This window comes from Pseudopipra pipra, chromosome W (genome assembly GCF_036250125.1).
Source record: "Pseudopipra pipra isolate bDixPip1 chromosome W, bDixPip1.hap1, whole genome shotgun sequence".
Lineage (NCBI taxonomy): Eukaryota > Metazoa > Chordata > Aves > Passeriformes > Pipridae > Pseudopipra > Pseudopipra pipra.
The window spans coordinates 1,743,068-1,764,168 of NC_087580.1; the positions used below are offsets into that span (position 1 = coordinate 1,743,068).

At 56.2% G+C, this 21,101-nt stretch overlaps 1 protein-coding gene across 1 annotated transcript in view; it reads right to left on the bottom strand.

Annotated features, from left to right (window-relative positions):
* LOC135404776 (gastrula zinc finger protein XlCGF26.1-like) overlaps positions 1-11,659 on the bottom strand; it is an 86,245-nt gene extending 74,586 nt beyond the window's left edge. Inside the window, 2 exon segments of the mRNA XM_064639511.1 lie at positions 10,657-10,837; positions 10,840-11,659. Of these exon segments, the coding sequence (XP_064495581.1) occupies positions 10,657-10,837; positions 10,840-11,659 (1,001 nt within the window).
* Positions 11,660-21,101: the final 9,442 nt, after the last annotated feature.

The window sequence follows — 21,101 nt, forward strand, 5'->3', positions numbered from 1 at the left end:
GTTCAGGGACTCATCCCCAACCCCCGAGGGTCATTCAGTGCCTGGGGCTGTGTCTGTGCTGCTGAGCTGGGCCGGGCTCCTGGCACACAGGGAGCTCCTGGCAAGCGGGCAGCGCTGCAGAGAGACAGCTCTGCCCAGGAGCAGCTCCTCTGCACAGCCCAGCAGGGCTGAGGGCACTGCCAGGGCAGCTCAGGGACACCAGCAGGGCACACACAGAGCTTCAAGGGGCTCAGGGTTGGGAGGGTGACTGAGAGCTCCCTGCAGGAGGAATCTTGGCAGGGCTGCACACGGGCAGTCTGGGGCTGCAGGGCAGTGCAGGGGCAGCTCCTGGAGGCATCTCCTAAAGCTGGCCCAGCCCCAGCTGATGGGATGGGTAAGGAGGGGGCTGTTGGGGGGCACTTTGGCAGAGCTGTGAAGCCGGGGGTGCAACCAGGGGTGCCCAGGGCTGTGGGGCAGAGCAGGGTCCTGCAGCCCAGGGTGCTGTGCTGGGCAGGGACTCTGCTGCCTGCCAGGGTCAGCTCTCAGCCGGCCCGGGGAGCTGCTCCAGGGCTGGGGGAGAAGGGCTGTGGGCAAGGAGCAAACCCCAATTGACAGGGGAAGGCAGGGCAGGGCCCTTCTGCTGTCCAGACGGTGCAGCACATGTCAGGAATGATCACAGCTCCAAATGACTGCTGGGGGTTTCTAAGAGGAATTTTGAAGAAATGCAGCAAGGCAGGGGCATCCTGAAAGGGAAGGATCCTGTACTTCCAGTGTTCTGCTTTGGGTTCCAAAGGATGGGCAATGAGAAAGATCAATTCATGTCTCCATTCAGGAGGAAGCATGGAAAATCCAAAGCTGTTCTTCTTTGAGGGCAATGGTGCAGGGAGTGTCAGAAATCAGCCCCCTGGGCCTCACAGGCAGCAGCAGTGGTGCTTTTCCAGCCTCCTCAGGGTTGCTCTGCTGTTGCCATCAGAGCCTGCCCAGCCAGAGGTGCCCCTGGGCACCAGAATGCCCTGTGCTGGGAGGGCTCTGCAGGGCAGAGCTGAGCACCCAGGGTTGGGATGGGCTCTGGATGCACTGCCAGGGCCCAGCCCTGGGCACAGGGAAGCAGCTGCTGGCAGGGACAGCTCCAGGCAGCAGAGCCTGAGCACTCCTCTGCATCGCCCTCTGCTCAGCTGCACAGGGAAAGAGGGAAGAGTTGGGAGGAATTGATTTGGCAAGTGGAGTCTTTACAAAAACCCACTTTTTTTCCAGGCATCTTTGAAGTGGATCATCCACCAAGAGAGAGGTGCAAATAGCACAGGGAACCTGTGTGCTGACCAGCAGGTCACTTGTGGGCAGAGCAGCTCTCCTGAGTCTGCACTGGGGCACAGGGAGCCCTTTGGGACCTCAGAGCTGTCCAGGGTTCAGGCTGAGAGCAATGGGGAGGGTGAGAATTCCTGCCCGGGCAAGGAAAGTGCTCTCATTGAGCAGCACAGAGCTGAGCTGAACAAAGTTCCCCAAAGAAATCGAAAGAATTTGGAGGAGATTGTAAAGCAGCAGAGGATTGACTCCAGGCAGCCCTGCCCTGACTGTGCTGCCTCTCCTGTCCCCTCCACAGCGTGGGACGCGCAGAGGCCGCCCGGCTCCCCCCAGCCAAGGCCTGCCGGGCCCCGCCAGCAGCGGCTGCTGGCCCAGTCACTTCCAGTCACTCCCAAGAGGATCCCAGTTGCCCTCAAGGTGGTCCCAGTTGTTCCCAGTCCCCCCCAGGATGTTCCTTTCCCTCTCAGGGACTCCCAGTCTGAGTCCAGTCTGGCCCCAGGCACTTTCAGTCACTGCCTGGAGGAGGCCATTTGCCCCTGCATGGTCCCAGTTGCTCCCAGGATGATCTCAGTATGTGTCCAGTCACCCCCAGTATCCCAGGAACTTGCAGACACTTGCAGTATGAATCCAGTTTGATCCCAGTAATCCCAGTATGGTTGCAGTGCCTCTCACATACTCCCAGTAGTATTGCAGTCACTCCCAGGATGGTCCCAGTATGAGCCCAGCAGGGGCCCAGCTGCTCCCAGTATGATCCCAGTTGCCCCCAGTGTGGTTGCTCCAGGATGGATCAGGAATGGGGACCCCTTTGTGCCCCCTCCTTGTGTCACCCTGTTCTGAGGGAGCTTTGGGGGTACATCTGCACCCCAACACAGGATCCAACACATCCCAAAGTGTGCTGGGACCCCTTTGAACCTGGGAATTGGGGGGAACCATGGAAAAACCCTTCTCAGAGAGAAAATTGGGTGACCTGAGTCCTGGATGCTTTTAGGAAAGAGGTCTCAATATTTCTTGACTAATGGAGGGGGGTGACTTTTTTATTCTTGACCTTTCCAGTTCTCCATTTGGGGGCAGGATGTCCTCTGGGCCAGTGTTTTGTTCCCTTTGCAGTGAGTGCAGCCTCAGAGGGCTGAGCCCTCTCTGGCTGGGCTTGGCCTCTCCTGCAGAGACTCAGGCCTGGCTGGGCTGCCCCAGGCAGACGCTGCAGGAAGAAGAGCTCAGGCCGCCTGGCTCTGGTGTCCCTGGGGCTCAGCCTGTGCCCCATTGCTGGGCAGGGGCTGAGCCCCACCTCTGCCTCGGGGCCTTGGCCAAAGGGCTGGCAAGGAAGAGGCCCAGCAGCCTTGGGGCCTGCCCAGCTTTCCTCCTCCCTGGGGTCTCTCAGTCCTCCCCTGACACCGTGTGGGCCCAAGGCCTTGCTGGCTTCGGGCTCACGGCCCGCCGGCACCATCCCAGCGGCCTGACCCCCCTCCTTCCCTCTCTCCAGCCTCTCCTGCCTTTTCTGGCAAGGGGCCATCCAAGGAAAACCCCGGTTCTCAGCAATGGCACCTGTGGCACGGCTGCAAGGCTCGAGTGGGCCAGGCAAGAGCAGGACCACAGAGAGCCTGAGGAGCCAGGAGATGCCCTGGCTGGGCATCGTGCTGCTGCGGGACGAGCTGACACCTCTGCACAGTCTCTGCCCGTCCCTGCCAGACGACTTCTGCCCAGGCTCTGGGCACGGGGACGCAGCCCTGACAGTTTTCAGCCACCGCGCTGTTCCACAGAGGCTGTGATGTCACAAGGCCCTTGCCTGGCAGCCAGGAGATGGGCAAGGCAAGGCAAGGACGGAGCCTCTGAGCCACCAGCACGCTGTCCCCAAAGGCTGGGGTGGCACAGAAGCCCAGAGTCCCTGAGCTTGGCAGAGACTTGGGAGATCAACCGGCGTCCAGCTTACGCCCCATCCCCAGCACGTCAAGCAGACCACGGCACTCAGTGCCATGGCCAGTCTTTGCTTCAACACCTCCAGGGACGCTGACTCCACCACCTCCCTGGGCAGCCCAAAAAGCTCTGAGGCGTCACACCTCTTCTTTTACAGTTCTATCACAACTTTTTATAAGTCAATCCTATTATATTATGGAGCTCCACTTCTATGTTGGTTACGTACACCTTTTATGTACCTTTATGTACCTTTTATAAACCTTTTAATGTGTTAATAAAATCCCAGGGATCTTGCTTGGAATTTCCAGATCCAGGGACTGAGAGGATCTCCCTGAATAACACTTTCAGTGGGCACTGGAATCCTCAGGGTCTTGGAGCCCCTGAAGCATCAACAGCTTTGTCCCTCCAAGGGGGTCCCAATTTGTTTCCAATGGTTCAGGAATACAAAATAAACCAAATACCTGTTTCCAAAACCAAATAAACCAAATACCAGTTCCAGAACCAAATAAACCAATGAGTCCAGACTCCCAAATTAATATCCAAATCATGGCTGGGCTTCGCGAACGAAGATTTGGGAAGGGCTCTGCCCACGTTTGTTACAAGCACAGTGGTGGCTAAAGAGGCCAATACGAGATAGACACGTCCAGTTGCAAAAGGCAGAGCAGAAAGACTCCTTGGATGGGATCGACAGGACACGGTTCTTTCTGCGTTGTCTTTTCTCCTCGATGGTGATCCTGCTGCGTTCTCAAAGGAAGCAGCAGCGTTAGAGATGGGGTGTCTCCAGACCTCCTGACTGGAGGCCAGAGTAGACCAGTGATGAAGATCAATATGGGCAAGGCTAAGATGTTGTTTCAGGCAGTCCTTGTATCTCCTCTTCGGGGCTCCTCTCTTGTTTCAGCCGGTGGCAAGTTCACCACAGAGCACGACCTTAGGGAGGGGGTGGTTGGTCCTTCATCCTGGAGACGTGCCCTGCCCAGCACAGCTGTGTTCTCAGCAACATGGCCTCAATACTTGTGACTGCTGCCTGTTCTAGAACAGATGGATTGGTCACCTCATCTGACCAGTGGATGTTTAGGATTGTACGGAGGCAGCGTTGATGGAAGCGTTCCAGGAGTCGCAGGTGGTGGCTGTAGATGACCCATGATTCGGACCCATATAAGAGAGTAGACAGCACTGTGGCTCTGTAAACACTGATCTTTGTGCTTTTCTTCAAGTATTTATTTTGCCAAACTCTTTTATGGAGTTTTCCAAAAGCTCTCCATGCCTTTGCTAACCTGTTGTCCATCTCTCCGTCAATCTCACCATCCAAGGAGATGAGGCTCCCTAGGTAATTAAACTGCTGGAGTGATTTGAGCTCTGATTGACCAATGGTGATATAGGGATGATGGAAGACTTCCTGAGGTGCAGGTTGATGGAGAACTTCTGTCTTCTTTAAGCTGACTTCCAGCCCAAAGAGCTCAGCAGCCTCAGCAAAGCAGGATGTTAAACGCTGCAGAGCTGCTTCTGTGTGAGCGACGAGGGCGGCGTCATCAGCATAAAGCAGCTCCTGGACAAGATGGTTTAAGGTCTTGGTGTGGGCCTTCAGTCGCCTTAGGTTGAAAGGGCTTCCATCAGTACGGTATCAGATGTAGATCCCGTCCTGATCATCGAGGTCTGCCGTGGCCCTTTGGAGCATCCTGCTGAAAAAGATTGTGAATAGGGTTGGTGCGAGAACGCAGCCTTGTTTCACACCACTGGTTATTAGAAAGGGCTCAGAAAGTGCATTGCCATAGCTGACTTGGCCGTGCTGATCCTCATGGAGTGAGATGATCATTTTGAGGAACTTGGGGGGACAACCTAACCGTTCCAAAATCTGCCACAGACCTTTTCTGCTCACAGTATCAAAAGCCTTGGTGAGGTCAACAAAGGTTCCATAGAGACCTTTGTTCTGTTCCCTGCACTTCTCTTGCAGTTGTCTGAGAACAAATCCCATGTCTGTGGGGCTCCTGTTGGCTCTGAAACCACACTGGCTTTCAGGGAGAATTCCTTCTGCTATAGTGGGTATTAATCTGTTCAAGAGTATTCTTGCCAGGATTTTGCCAGCAATGGGGAGCAGAGTAATACCCCGGTAATTTCAGCAGTCTGATTGTGCTGGTTTAAAGGTAAACCAGCAGGGGAAATGAACTCAACCCAAAGGAGAGATTATAAGTCAGAATAACAATTTAATAAAATAACACAATAAGTACGATTATACAGACAAACAGTTGGTTTTAACCCACAAAACCCAAATGTATAACCCAGCACCCTGGGGCATGAACAGAGTGGTGTTTTTTGGCCCCCCTGGCCCCAAAATAAAGGGAGAGGGGAAAAACCCCTGTTGGTGAGAGTGGTGGTGCAGTCTGGTCAAGAGTGGTGGTTGCAGTTGGGTCGAGAGTGGTGATCTGCAGTCTGGTTGAGAGTGGTGGTCACAGTGTGAATGAAAAGTGGTGGTTGCAGTCTGGTTGAAGAGACATTGGTGACATCACAGGCAGAGCCGTGACATCACAGGGACAGCAGTGACATCACAGAGACAGCAGTGACATCAGAGAGATAGTCGTGACATCACAGGGACAGCACTGACATCACAGAGACATCGGTGACATCACAAAGACAGTGGTGACATCACAGAGAACGCGGTGACATCACAGGGTAGCAGTGACATCACAGAGAGAGCGGTGACATCACAGAGACATTGGTGATGTCCCAAAAACAGTGGTGACATCACAGAGACAACAGTGACATCACAGGGTCAGCAGTGACATCACATTGACAGCAGTGACATCAGAGAGACAGAGGTGACATCACAGGGACATCGATGATGTCACAGAGACACCAGCAACATCACAATAACAGCAGTGACGTCACAGGGACAGCAGTGACATCCCAGGGACAGGAGTGACATCACAGAGACAGCAATGACATCACAGAGACATCGATGACATCACAGAAACATCAGTGACATCACCAGGACAGCAGTGACATCACAGGGACATTGGTGACATCACAGAGACAGGAGTGCCATCACAGAGACAGTGGTGACATCAAAGGGAAAGCAGTGACATCACAGAGACATTGGAGACATCACAGAGACAGCGGTGACATCACAGAGACAGTGATGACATCACAGAGACAGTGGTGAAATCACAGAGACATCGATGACATCACAATGACAGCGGTGACATCACAGGGATATTGATGACATCACAGGGACAGGAATGACATCACAGAGACATTGGTGACATCACAATAACAGCAGTGACATCACAGGGACCACTATGACATCACAGGGACATGAGTGACATCACAGACACAGCAGTGACATCACAGAGACATCGGTGACATCACAGGGACAGCAGTGACATCACAAAGACTGCAGTGACATCACAGGGACAGGAGTGACCTCACAGGGACAGGAGTGACATCACAGGGACATCGGTGACATCACAGGGACAGCAGTGACATCACAGGGACAGCAGTGACATCACAGGGACAGCAGTGATTGTTATGACCCACCCCAGGAAAAAGGGGGGGGGGGGTAACTCAGGTTTTATCAATAATTCCCTTGGGGTGGATTAAAGTGAAACGACACTGAATAATCGGTGTCTGAAAACATATTGACAAGGTTTATTTTAACAATTCTGTATCAACAGGTATGCCAGCATTTTGGGGGCTGTCATATAACAGGGCGACCCTTTCGGGGAGGAGAAAAATGCATTGGGGAGAGAAATATAGGGTAAGAGTAAGGGAGAGCAAGAAAAAAGAAAAGATAAGAGTGGTAAAAACGTATATAGTCACCGCCCACTGGATCCAGCCATGTAAAAAGCAATGGTCTGGATCCGCAGGCGGTGGGGGGAGAAGAAGAAAAAATCGCCCCCCAACCCCCCCAAAGTCACCAGTCAATATCCATATCCTTTGCACCTCCCCAAGGCGGGGAGTTGTTTTCATAGGGTGGTGTCCCCCTTTTTGGCGCGGAGTTCATGTGGAGGGCGCGGTAAACTCGGGTCTTCCTGCCTTTTTGGGGCTTGACATCTTCTGCACTGGAGGAGGGGGGATGGGCCCAGTTGCCCATCAGAAAGTCAAAAGCCTGCAGAAGTCTCTTAGAATGCATAAATCATTAACTGTTCCAGTCTCTGACACTCCCCCAGAGCAGCGCTCGTGGGGAGATCTCTGCTCTCAACCTCCAGCAGTGACCTTGGGGGGTCCCCAGCCAAGGCAGAAATCTCCACACACCCCCCAAGAAGGGTTCTGTTGGAAGAACCTGCCCCTGGGAAAGGGGACTGGCCCTTTCTGGTAGAAACCCAGGGACTGACAGTCCTTGGACGCCAGGGCTTCCCTCACCATCAGGGGCTTCATTTGGGGTCAAACCAGTCTGGGGTCCAACATCTCCTGCCTTGTCCCGGCCCCCTCTCAGCTCAGCACTGACCCCTTTGCAAATGGGGCATTGTCTTGGGGCCATTGCAGGGGGGATGTCCTGCCCCCGTGTCCCAGTGTTCCTTTAATTGCCAGAGGTCCTGCAGTGTCCCGGTGGCCCCTTGATTCCATGACCTTCTGAAACACCTCAGGCTTCCTTTGGTTCCATGAGGCCCCCCTGTCACAAAGGCCCCTGGATTCCATGAATTCCGCAGTGTCACAAGGTTCCTTTTTTTCCATAGGTCATGCAGTGTCCCAATTGTGCCTTGATTGCAGGAGTATCCAAATTCTCCCAGGGTTCCTTTGGTTTCAGGAGGTCCCGCAGTGTCCCAGCGGCCCCTTCATTCCAGGCAGGCCCAGGGAGACGAAGGCAAAGACGGAGCCCCGACCCCCGTCAGCATCTTGGGGGGGCGGGGGGGCAGGACCCGGGAAACGGCGGCGGCTGCTGGGAAGGGACTGGGACGGACTGGGATGGACTGGGATGGACTGGGATGGGCGGGGATGGACTGGGATGGACTGGGATGGACTGGGACACCAGCATACACCGGGACCAGGACCGGGACCCAGCAGGACCCCCCGGGAGCAGGATCTGAGCACACTGGGACCCTCCAGGACCAGAACTAAGGCAACAGGGATCATACTGGGAGCAACTGGGACCACACTGAGGGCTACTGGGAGCAACTGGAGGCCACATAGGATATAGTGGGAGTTCCTTGGAGTCACTGAGATCATACTGGTGGAAACTGGAATGTTACTGGGGCATCTGGGAGTGACTGGGAAGGACTATGAGCATGCTGAGGGCTCTACTGGGATATACTGGGAGTGTCTGCAACCATGGTGGGGGTAACTGGGACCATACTGGGAGTGACTGGGACTACATGAAGGGGAATTAGGTCCAAGCTGGGGGCAACTGGAAGGAACTGTGAGTGACTGGATCTACAAGAGAAGCAACTGGGATTGAGTGGGACAGTCAGGAGGGAAGACGGGGATCATACTTGGAGTGACTGGATCTGTGCTAGGGGCAACTGGGAGCAACTGGGACCATGCTGGGGACAACTGGGATCATACTGGGATCACGGTGGGAGAAGCTTGGCCCATGCTGGGAGCAACTGAGACCACAGGGAGGGTGACTGGGGTCATACTGGGATCATATCAAGAGTGAGTGGGATCATGCAGGAGGTGATTGGGATCATACTGGGAGCAACTGGGAGTGCACTGGGGATGACTGGAAGTGGCTGTGAGCAACTGGGATCATGCTGGAAGCTTCTGGGGGCAACTGGGAATGAGTGGGACCACATGGAGGAAACTGGGAGCAACTGGGAGAGACCAGGAGTGACTGGGATCATCCTGGGACAGACTGGGCGCTGAATCCGAAAAATCAGTCCGAGAAACTGCTCAGAGACTTTTTTATCTTTAAGCAGCAAGGTATTTGTTTATTCAACGTTGGGAGCAAGCCAGCTCACGCTGGACAAACTTGCTCCAAGGCTTCACACAAAATCAGCATTTTTATACAATCTTCAGCTGTGATTAAATGCATATTCAAGTGATTCCAACCTCTATCTCTGCATATTAATAATAGGCGGAGTATAGGTGGAGCTCAGGTGGGGCTTGGGGCGGTGCTTCTCTTGGCCCTCAATCCTGAGGGGACTTCCACTCTTCCTCCATGGCTCTGGGGGCTTCAACTCCTCTTCCTCAGCTTGACCTTCCTTCTCTTCCATTCTTCTTGACCCGCTCACTGAAGCTTGGAAAAAGCCCTGGCTCCCGGCCTATTCCTCCTCTTCCAATGTCTCCCTGATCCTGCTGTCTCTCTAATTTATCCCCTCTAGGCCTAGGACATGTTCCTGTACTATTCTCTGAAGCTTTGCTCCAGTCAGTAGAACAGAACGAGCCCAGATGGTCTTGGCTGTTGGGAGCTTGTTAGCAGGCCCAAATTTCTTAGTTAACTCTTTTGGGCCTGGCCTCCTGTTTCACCAGGGACACAGCCCGGGCCCGGGTGTTCCCATTCCCATTCCACGGGTTTGCATTCCTGTTCCAGGTGTTCCCATCCCATTCTAGTTGTTCCCATCCCATTCCAGGTGTCCCCATTCCCATTCCAGGAGTTCCCATTCCCATTCCAGGTGTTCCCATTCCCATTCCACGTTTTCCAATTCCCTTTCCAGGTGTTCCATCCCATTTTAGGTGTCCCCATTCCCATTTCTATTGTCCCTCCTCCCATTCCTGGTCTTCCCATCCCAACTCTGTTTTCCCTATTCCCATCCCAGGTGTTCCCATTCCCATTCCTGCTGCCCCCATTCCCATTCCTAGTGTCCCCAGTCTGCTCCCAATGTCCCCATTCCCATTCCAGGTCTTCCCATTTCCATTCCTGCTGTTTCCATCCCATTGCTATTTTCCCCATCCCATTCCTGATGTCCCCATTCCCATTCCAGGCATTCTCATTCTCATTCCAGGTGTTCCCATTCCCATTCCAGGTGTTCCCATTCCCATTCCAGGTGTCCCCATTCCCATTCCCCCTGTCCCCATTCCCATTTCTGGTTCCCAGGGAGGAACTGCTGGATGCCGGAGCAGGAGCCAGAATTTATTGCCCAAAGCAGGAGATTTTCACACAAAAATTAACCCCCGGTGATGTCACCACTATCCCTGTGATGTCACCAATGTCCCTGTGATGTCACCAATGTTCCTTTGATGTCACCAATGTCCCCGTGATGTCATCGCTGTCCATGTGATGTCATCGATGTCCCCATGATGTCACCGCTGACATGTCCCCTGCTGGTTTACCTTAAAACCAGCACACCAGGTCTGTGCCCAATGGGGGTCCCTGTGGATCATCCAACGCGGGTCCTCCCATGGCTGATGGAGTTGGAGCAGCGGCCGAAGCTCTTCCCGCAGTCGGGGCACTCGGGGCTTCTCTTACCGGTGGGTCCGTTGGTGGGAGGTCAAGGAAGAGCTCTGCGTGAAGCTCTTCCCACACTCCCCACAGTTGTGGGGCCTCTCCCTGATGTGGGTGTAGAGGGTGGAGCTGTCCCACATTCCCTACACGTGTAGGGCTGTTCCCCAGTGTGGATGTGCTGGTGGCTGAGCAGCTTGGTGCTTGTGCTGAAGCTCTTCCCACATTCCAAGCACCTGTAGGGCCATTCCCTGGTGTGGATGCAACGGTGTTTGCAAAGGCTGGAGCTGTCCCTGAAGCTCTTCCCACACTCCGCACACGTGTAGGGCCTTTCCCACTGTGGATCATCTGGTGTCGGAGCAGGTTGGAGCTCTGATTGAAGCTCTTCCCACATTCCTCACACAAGTAGGGCCTTTCCCCAGTGTGGATCATCTGGTGTCGGAGCAGGTCGGAGATCTGATTGAAGTTCTTCCCACATTCCTCACACATGTAGGGTCTTTCCCCACTGTGGATCATCTGGTGTCGGAGCAGGTGGTGGATCTGAGTGAAACTCTTCCCACACTCCGCACACGTGTAGGGCCTTTCCCCACTGTGGATCATCTGGTGTCGGAGCAGGTTGGAGCTCTGCCTGAAGCTCTTCCCACACTCCCCACATGTGTAGGGCTGTTCCCCAGTGTGGATGCGACGGTGGTTGTGGAGGGTGGAACTCTGCCTGAAGCTCTTCCCACACTCCCCACACATGTAGGGCCGTTCCCCACTGTGGATGTGCTGGTGCCTCTGGAGGTTGGTTCTCTTGCTGAAGCTCTTCCCACAATCCAAACACCTGAAGGGCTTTTCCCTGCTGGGAGGCTGCTCAGGGACCACCAGCTCGCAGCTCCGCCTCAAGCTCCGGCCGCCTTCCCGGCACACGCTGGCTCTTTCCTCCTCACAGCCCCCTGGGCTGGCTTTGGAGCCCCTCCTGCGGGGCCATCTCCGGCCCTTTTCCTCCCCGCTGCCTTCCTGCGCCGGGGAGCCCTTCAAAACGGCCTCTCCCACCAGGCTCTGCCGCCGGGATTTGTCCTCCGCGCTCTCCGGCCTCACCTCGGGGCCTGGGGCAGGAAGCAACAAGGACACGCTGGGGATTTGCCTCCGGCCCACAGGGAAGCCCAAGGACATCACCCCAGCTCCGGCCCCGGCAGGACGGCCACAAAAGACAAAAGACCAACCCAAAGGGGCACTGACTTCCTCCTCACCTGCCTGGGGGGCCCGCAGCATCTTCCTCTTCCTCACAGCCTCCTCCTCCATCTGCCCAAGCTTTGGGAAGCAGAAATCCTGCTGGAGGGGAAAACAAGGGGTGAGCGCGTTGCCTTGGGGGTTCCTCCTTCCCAAGTCCAGCTCTAGGACTCACCGGGCATCTTGTGTCCATAAAAACCCCCAAACCAGCAACATGAAGCCCAAAAACCTCTCCCAGGAGTTCCCTGCTCTGAGGTTTGGGGAGTCCCCCCTGTCTGGTCTGATGGCACTTCTGCCTGCATTGGGGGTCCCCCTTCACCGGGCTGCTGGGGGTCCTGCGGCTCCGGGGGGTTCCCACTCGCTGGGGTCCCCTTTAGTGTTGCCAGGGGGTCCCAGGGCTCACTTCTCCCCACTCTGCCTCCCGGGGCCGGCCGGCCCTCCTCTCTCGCCTCCCACTCTCGCAAACCTCTTGGCGCTCTCGGCTCCCACCCCGCCTCAAAGCCCCCCCTCCTCTCCACACTCCAAGGCCTTCCCCCTCTCCGGGACCCCCGCTTAAGGGGCCCAGCGCTCCCTCTCTGCTCCCCCCCCTCCAGCATTCCGGGGGTCCCCCAGCTCCGGGATCGCCCCTCTCCGCTCTCCCCACTCCACGGCTACCGGGGTTCCCCCCCGGCTCTCACGGGGGGGCCCCCAAACCGCTCTCACCCCCCCCCCGCCATTGCCGAGCGACCGCCAGGACCTTTTGGCTGCTCTTCTTTGTGCTCCCGCTCGGCTCCTCCCTCGGCTGGGCCGCGGCTTTTGGCGGGTTTCCTCCTCCGGGATCCACCCCCTGCAGCCCTTCCCCCCCTTGCCCAACCCCTTTGGGCCCCCCTTGGGCCCCCCTTGCCCAATAAGTTTGATTATACAGACAAGCAATTTGGTTTTAACCCACAAAACCCAAATGTAGAACCCAGCACCCTGGACCATGAACAAAGTGCTGTTCCTTGGCCCCCCCCGAGTCCAAAGTAAAGGGAGAGGGGAAAAATACCTGCTGGTGGGAGAGCTGTTGCAGTCTGGTCAAAAGTGGGGATTGCAGTCCAGTTGAGGGTGGTGGTCTCAGGCTGCTTGAGAGCGGTGAGCTGCAGTCCTCCTCTGGATCCCACGAGTGGTAAAAAGGTTCCAAATCTCCAGGTTTATATATTCTCCAGTTCAGGCAGGAATGCCCAGTCCTCCCCTCAGAGCGGGGAATTCCATAAAAGGATGCTTAGTTCTTCCCTCAGAGTGGGCAATTCCATAAAAGGATATGAGGATGCTCAGTCCAAAAAAGGATATGAGGATGCTCAGTCCATAAAAGGCTATGAGGGTGCTCAGGACATCCCCCCCACCTCGCAGGCCTCTCCTGACAACAGTTCCTGGGAAAATGGCATGGAAGGCCAGAGAATCCACAGTTTTGGTCTACACCCATCCAGTGAGGAATCGGTCCCAGCTGTTCTAACTAGGACACTGTGTCCGTCATCGCTGCCATCATCATCATCATCATCGGCCTCGTGGGAGTCGGTGTCTGGAAGCTCCGATCCGGTAACTCCCGGGATGGGGGTCGGGAAGGGGCACGGATCCGCCCGGCAGCATTCCGGGGATCCTGTGCCACGGGTGCTGATCCCGCTTTCTTTCCATAGGGAAGAGGGAGGGGAATGGATAAGACCCCGTGCCCACCAGTGAGTCCCAGCAGCGTGTGTGGATCCAGATCCTCTGGGCAGGGATCCCAGGATGGATGCCGGGATTCCAGAGGGGAAGGGGGCCTAATGGCTGGAGCGGGATTGGAAGGGGATTCCAGCTCAGGGCAGGATTCCAGAGTGGGATCAGGTGGAATTGTGGACTGGGATCAGGGCTGGATTCTGGAGTGGGATTGGCGTGGGATGGATGGAGTGGGATTGGGGTGGGATGGTCGGAGCAGGATCAGGAGGGAATCCAGCGGAGTTCCTACTTTCCCTGGGCTCCACAGCCGGCTCCATCCCCTGGGATGGGAACAGGGACATGGTGACTCCTTTCCCCGCTCTCATCCCAGCAGGAATCACAGCCTGAGCGATCCTGGAGCTGGATCCGCCCCTTCCCTCTCCCTGCGGAAAGGCAGGAGCTGCTGGCAGAGCTCATCCCGCTGCTCCCACCCACCCCGGCCCCCCTGCGGCTCTTCCCGATGGATCAACTTCCTGCTTTTTCCCGTGTGAAACCCAGGACCACAATTATTCCTGAGGCTTTAATTTGGGTGTGAAAATCTCCTGCTTTGGGCAATAAATCCTGGTTCCCTCCTCTGGCATCCGGCAGTTCCTCTGTGGGAACCAGGAATAGGAATGGGGACAGGGGGGCTTGGATGGGGACACTGGGAGCAGGTTAGGGACAGCAGGAATGGGAATGGGAACTCCAGGAATAGGAATGCGGACATTGGGAGCAGGTTGGAGTTACCAGGAATGGGAATGGGGACATCGTGAGACAATGGGGAAAGGGATGGGGACACCAGGAGCAGGATGGGAAGACCAGGGGAAGGTTGGGGACACTGGAGCAGGCTGGGGACATCAGGAATGGGATGGAGACGCCAGGAATAGCAATGGAGACATTGGGAGCAGGTTGGGGACAGCAGGAACTGGGAATGGGGACACCAGGAATGGGAACGGGGACATTGGCAGCAGGTTGGAGACACCAGGGACTGGGAATGGGGACATCAGGAATGGGATGGTCACACTGGGAAGGAGAGCACCAGGAATGGAGTGGGAACATGAGGGACAAGGATGGGGACACTGGGAACTGATGAAGAGGAGCAGAGACCCCAGACTCACCTAAACCCCTCTGAGCATTGAGGACCAAGAGAAGTTCTGCCTGAGCTCTGCCCATTATTAATACGTAAAGACAGATGTAATCGCATGAATATGATTTATCAGATTTAATCACATATGAAACTTGTATAAAACCTCTGATTTTGTGTGAACCCTTTGAGCAAGTTCTCTGTGGTGCAAACCACGCTCGTTCCCGACGTTGGCAATAAATCCCTTTGCTGTTCAAAAGATCCAAAACTCTCTGAGCAGTTCTTCAGACCGGCTTTTTCAGCATCACAGAGGCAAAGGCACAAACTGAGGGATGCCCTCAGAGTGCAACATTCTCACCAAAGCTCCCCTCTCAGCTTCCTTTACACTGACCTCTTCCTGCAAGGACCTCCTTCCCATTCTGCTGATGCTTCTCAGGTTGTGTACCACCCGGAAAAAAAACAAATGCCAAGGGATGTGCTTAGATTCACCAAAGATACAGCCCACCAGAATTAACATCTCATTCAGACTGGCAGGAAAATGCTCACCTGGCTCCTCTGCCCCCCAGTGCCCAAAGCCCACCCCACCGCTTGCATCCCACCTGGAAAGAACAAAAAGACGCTCACAGAACGACCTTTGAAGAGAAGTGCCTGTCAGAACTGCAAGGAGGGATGCACAACAATCTCACGTGGGGGATATTCTCTGCTCTGCCCTGCAGACCCTTGTGCTGGGGTCAAAACTCAGCCTCTCTGCTTCCCTCTCCTGAGGGACTTGTTCTTAGACATCCCTTTCCCCTCCCGGCAATTCCCAAGCCTGGACCCGGCTCTTATCCCCTCTCTGCCTCAGAGCCCTCAACTTCTCTTGAAGAGAGAGCTGGGCCTGTCAACCCACCTGCCAAAAGCAGGGCCCTTGGGCTGCCTCAGAGGTTCCTGCACTCGCCCCAGGCCCTGCCCAAGGCCCTCCCATCAGGGGCTGGGCCCTGGGGGCCGGGGGAGAACCCACCCGCGGCTTGGCCGTTCTTGCCCAGCCCTGCTCTGGCCCAGCCTCCTCCCCCTGCACACTCCCCACTGCCACAGCCTGCGCTGGGGCAGCAGTTCCTTCCTGGGCCCTTTCCAGCTGCCCCCATGGGGACACTTCCATTTTCTGGGCCAGGCCCCAGAGGCAATCCCAGCCAGTCCTGCCCCTCGTCCCCAGCCCGGCTCACTGACTCCTGGGGGCCCCTGGAAGCCAAGAGCCAAAGGCCGACCCCCCCAGAGTGCAGCCCCACCCATCTGCACTGAGGCCCCAGGGCTTCCCTTTCCCAAGCAGCCCCTGCAAAGCCTTGTCAGAGAGAAAACTGGGTGACCCGAGTCCTGGATGCTTTTAGGAAAGAGGTCTGAACATTTCTTGAAGAATGGAGGGGGGTGACTTTTTTATTCTTGACCTTTCCAGTTCTCCATTTGGGGGCAGGATGTCCTCTGGGCCAATGTTTTGTTCCCTTTGCAGTGAGTGCAGCCTCAGAGGGCTGAGCCCTCTCTGGCTGGGCTTGGCCTCTCCTGCAGAGACTCAGGCCTGGCTGGGCTGCCCCAGGCAGACGCTGCAGGAAGAAGAGCTCAGGCCGCCTGGCTCTGGTGTCCCTGGGGCTCAGCCTGTGCCCCATTGCTGTGCAGGGGCTGAGCCCCACCTCTGCCTCGGGGCCTTGGCCAAAGGGCTGGCAAGGAAGAGGCCCAGCAGCCTTGGGGCCTGCCCAGCTTTCCTCCTCCCTGGGGGCTCTCAGTCCTCCCCTGACACCGTGTGGGCCCAAGGTCTTGCTGGCTTCGGGCTCACGGCCCGCCGGCACCATCCCAGCGGCCTGACCCCCCTCCTTCCCCTCTCTCCAGCCTCTCCTGCCTTTTCTGGCAAGGGGCCATCCAAGGAAAACCCCGGTTGTCAGCAATGGCACCTGTGGCACGGCTGCAAGGCTCGAGTGGGCCAGGCAAGAGCAGGAGCACAGAGAGCCTGAGGAGCCAGGAGATGCCCTGGCTGGGCATCGTGCTGCTGCGGGACGAGCTGACACCTCTGCACAGTCTCTGCCCGTCCCTGCCAGACGACTTCTGCCCAGGCTCTGGGCACGGGGACGCAGCGCTGACAGTTTTCAACCACCGCGCTGTTCCACAGAGGCTGTGATGTCACAAGGCCCTTGCCTGGCAGCCAGGAGATGGGCAAGGCAAGGCAAGGACGGAGCCTCGGAGCCACCAGCACGCTGTCCCCAAAGGCTGGGCTGGCACAGAAGCCCAGAGTCCCTGAGCTTGGCAGAGACTTGTGAGATCAACCGGGGTCCAGCCTACGCCCCATCCCCAGCACGTCAAGCAGACCACGGCACTCAGTGCCATGGCCAGTCTTTGCTTAAACACCTCCAGGGATGGTGACTCCACCACCTCCCTGGGCAGCCCATTTCAATACCTAATCCCTGTTTCTCTCCAAAAAGTCCTGCTCCTGTTCCTGACAAACAGCCCCCGACAGGCAGGTCCTCGTGTCCTCTTGTCCTATCGCCTGTTGCCTCGGAGAAGGGGCTGACCCCCACCTGGCTCCAGCCTCCTGTCAGGAAGTTGTGGACAGGGAGAAGGTCTCCAGGTTGGAGAAGCCCAGCTCCCTCAGCTGCTCCTCACAGGACATGCACTGCAGACCCTTGCCCAGCTCCATTGCCCTGCTCTCCACCCACTCCAGCCCCTCAAGGTTCTCCCTGAATTGAGGGGCCCAGAGCTGGACACAGCACTCCAGCTGTGGCCTCACCAGTGCCCAGTCCAGCAGAAGCATCACTGCCCTGCTCCTGCTGCCACACTCTTTCTGATCCAGGCCAGCCTGCCCTTGGCCTTCTTGCCCACCCGGGCACCCGCTGGCTCAGGTTCAGCCTCTGTCCACCAGCACCCCCAGGGCCTCTCCCACGGGGACCCTTTGCAGCTCCTCTGCCCCCGACCTGGAGCTGCAGGGGGTTCTTGTGGCCAGAGGCCCCAAAGGCACCAAAGGCACTCTTGAACCTCATGCCCACGGGCTCGGCCCAGAGGTCCAGCCTGTCCAGGTCCCTCTGCACAGCCTTCCTGCCCTCCAGCACATCCACACTGCAAGCCAGCTTGGGGTCCTCTGCCAATTTGCTCATGGAAGACTCAATGCCCTCCTGCACATCCCCACGAAAAATAGGCAACAGGACTGGGCCTGTTACCCAACAAGTTCTAGTGCTTGACAAAGGAGCCCACCCAGCAGTGGGGAGAAACTGCTGGCAGGAGATTGAATGGGGGCAATAGACAATGGATGATGGACAAGTTCTGGCCCATGGCCATTTGTTAGAAAAACAAAGTAAAAGTTTAAGGCCTGCCATACTTCAGTGGTCAGAGACCTGGCAGAGAAATCTATTTTTGAGACCTGGACACCAAGAAGGCAGAATTTCTAAACCACAAAGACCCTTAGAGAAACCAGAGACAAAGACAAAACTAACACAGACAGTTACTGAGGCTCTCTCTATCCAGGGAAAAGACAAGAAAAGGACAAAAACTGTGGACTAAGTATCATGCAAAGTGAGAAACCGAGAGCCAATAGAACAGAGAATAAGAATTCCTGCAGAGAACTGGTAAACCAAGGGACAAGAATTCTTTTGTCTGCTAAAATGTAGAAATTGTTAAGAGTTTTGAGAACTGATGTACAGGTGTTAGAGAGCAATTGCTGTGTCCCTTCAGCGCTGAATGAAGTAGGGTCACCTCTGGAACCCAACCAACTGCTCAGAGATTTTATTCCCCGGCTTTCACTGACAGTTTCTGGGGACCCAGATGAGACAAAGCAGCGCCGACAGGGCAGAGCAGAGGAATCGTTGGCCCTGCAGCGTGTACCAAAGGAGTTTTGGGGAGATCTTCCAGTTCCCTGTCTGGAGAGTTCACCACGCCTTCTTTTCTGGGAAAAAGAACAGGCCATGAATTTTGGGGACTTGATTTTAAGGCCTTTTGCCTGCACATAAGGCACACCGATGGGAAGGACGCAGCGTGAGGCTGAGAGGATTCTGTCATGGTTTGTGGGCTTGGGTGAGATTGGGCCATAATTACAGGACACCTGTAAAATCTGGGCTTTGGGAAAGGTTGGGGAGGGTTGGGAAAGGTGTTCAAAGGGTGGTTTTGCCTGAGGTGTTAAACATGGGAGCAGGTCTATCTTCCCAATTCCCAAGAGAAGAGATCCCAGAAAGCTCCCCTGCAGGTTGTGTTTTAGGGAACCGGAGAAGAGACCGAGGGTAAGGGGTTTCTTTCCTGGAGGGCAGGGCTGTCGTTCACTTGCAGGAGCCCTGTGCTGAAATTGCCAGTCTGACTGCCCAAACTGAACACAGCTGAAGATTCCTGCCGGATAAAAAGGGCCAGGACAGAAAGCTCTTGCTGCCCATGGAGTGCCCAGGGTGGCCCCCCAACTGCATGTGAAACCCAAAGGTTCCAGGCTTTCTTTCCTGGGGGAAAGGCCGTGACATCCCAAAGAGTCCCGTGGCAGACAGGTGGGGCTGCACTGTGGGGGTGTGAGGTGTTGGTTCTTTGGTTTCCCGGGGTTATTCCAGAATGGAGAGGACAGGCCATGACATCACAAAGGGGCCCATGGCACAGGGGTGGGGTTGAACTGTCACGTGGTGGGGCCTTGGTTCTTTGGTTTCCAGAGGCTAGAAATTAAGAGACTTCAGGTGGAAGTGTGGAAAAGAAGAAACCTTTTATTAACAAAATCTGAATAAACAGCAAATGGTGCAACCAAAAACTTTCAGAAGAAACAAAACAAAGTCCCAAATCCCCAGGTGGGGGGGAGAAACTGTCCTGGCAGTTCAAAGCTCTCGCAGCCCCGTGTGCTCGCAGCCAGCAGTGAAGGAGTCCCTTTTCCCAGGGGCAGTCCCCAAAGCACAACACCTCGCTCCCAGATGGGTCGGGCTCTCTCTTTCTCTCTCTCTCTCTCTCTCTCTCTCTCTCTCGGTTGCTCTCCACGAGGTGTCCCGTGGGGAAAAAACTTCCTCTCAGGATAGAGAGCAAGGTGGTCAAAACCAGCTCCCGCTCTGTCCGGTCCTGGACAAACCCCAAAAGCCCCCGAACAAAGGACCCCCCGCCCTCCCCGCGGCCACCGCGGTGTCCCCGAGAGCCGCCCTCCCCCCACTGCCCCTGCCCAGCGCCTGCGGCTCCGCTCCAACCCACCCCATCCCGGGAGACACAGATGGGAATGGGGGGGACACTGGGAAACAATTCCAACACCTCTTTTCAAACCTCTGACACCTCGTTCCCAGACATTCCCAAAGAAGGGGCTTCCCGTGGCCTCGAGCCAGGGACCGACCTTTGTATTGAACCAACTCCTGGGGAGACACGTTCCCATCCCTGTCCCCATTCCAATCCTGGGGTTCCCATCCCTGTCCCCATTCCCATCCCTGTCCCCATTCCCATTCCTGGGGTTCCCATCCCTCTCCCCATTTCAATTCCTGGGGTTCCCATCCCTGTCCCCATTCCCACTTCCTGCTGTGCCAACCTGCTCCCAGTGTCCCCGTTCCTGTCCCCACTATCCCTATCCTGGTCTCCCATGTCCCCATTCCCATTCCCGGTGTCCCAATTCCCATTCCTGGTGGCTCCAACCTGCTCCCAGTGTCCCCATTCCCATTCCTGGAGTTCCCATTCCCATTCCTGCTGTCCCCAACCTGATCCCAGTGTCCCCATCCCTGTCCCCAATGCCCCCATCCCAGTCCCCCCTGTCCCCATTCCTATTTCTGGTTCCCACAGAGGAACTGCCGGATGCCGGAGGAGGGAGCCAAGATTTATTGCCCAAAGCAGGAGATTTTCACACCCAAATTAAAGCCTCAGGAATAATTGTGGTCCTGGGTTTCACACAGGAAAAAGCAGGAAGTTGATCCATCGGGAAGAGCCGCAGGGGGGCCGGGGTGGGTGGGAGCAGCGGGATGAGCTCTGCCAGCAGCTCCTGCCTTTCCGCAGGGAGAGGGAAGGGGCGGATCCAGTTCCGGGATCGCTCAGGCTGTGATTCCTGCTGGGATGAGAGCGGGGAAAGGAGTCACCATGTCCCTGTTCCCATCCCAGGGGATGGAGTTGGCTGTGGAGCCCAGGGAGAGTAGGAACTGCTCTGGACTCCCTCCTGATCCTGCTCCGTCCATCCCACCCCAATCCCACTCCATCCATCCCACCCCAATCCCACTCCAGAATCCAGCCCTGATCCCAGTCCACAATTCCACCTGATCCCACTCTGGAATCCTGCCCTGAGCTGGAATCCCCTTCCAATCCCGCTCCAGCCATTAGGCACCCATTCCCCTCTGGAATCCCGGCATCCATCCTGGGATCCCTGCCCAGAGGATCTGGATCCACACACGCTGCTGGGACTCACTGGTGGGCACGGGGTCGTATCCCTTCCCCTCCCTCTTCCCTATGGAAAGAAAGCGGGATCAGCACCCATGGCACAGGATCCCCGGAATGCTGCCGGGCAGATCCGTGCCCCTTCCCGACCCCCATCCCGGGAGTTACCGGATCGGAGCTTCCAGACACCGACTCCCACGAGGCCGATGATGATGATGATGGCAGCGATGAGGGACACAGTGTCCTAGTTAGAACAGCTGGGACCGATTCCTCACTGGATGGGTGTAGCCCAAAACTGTG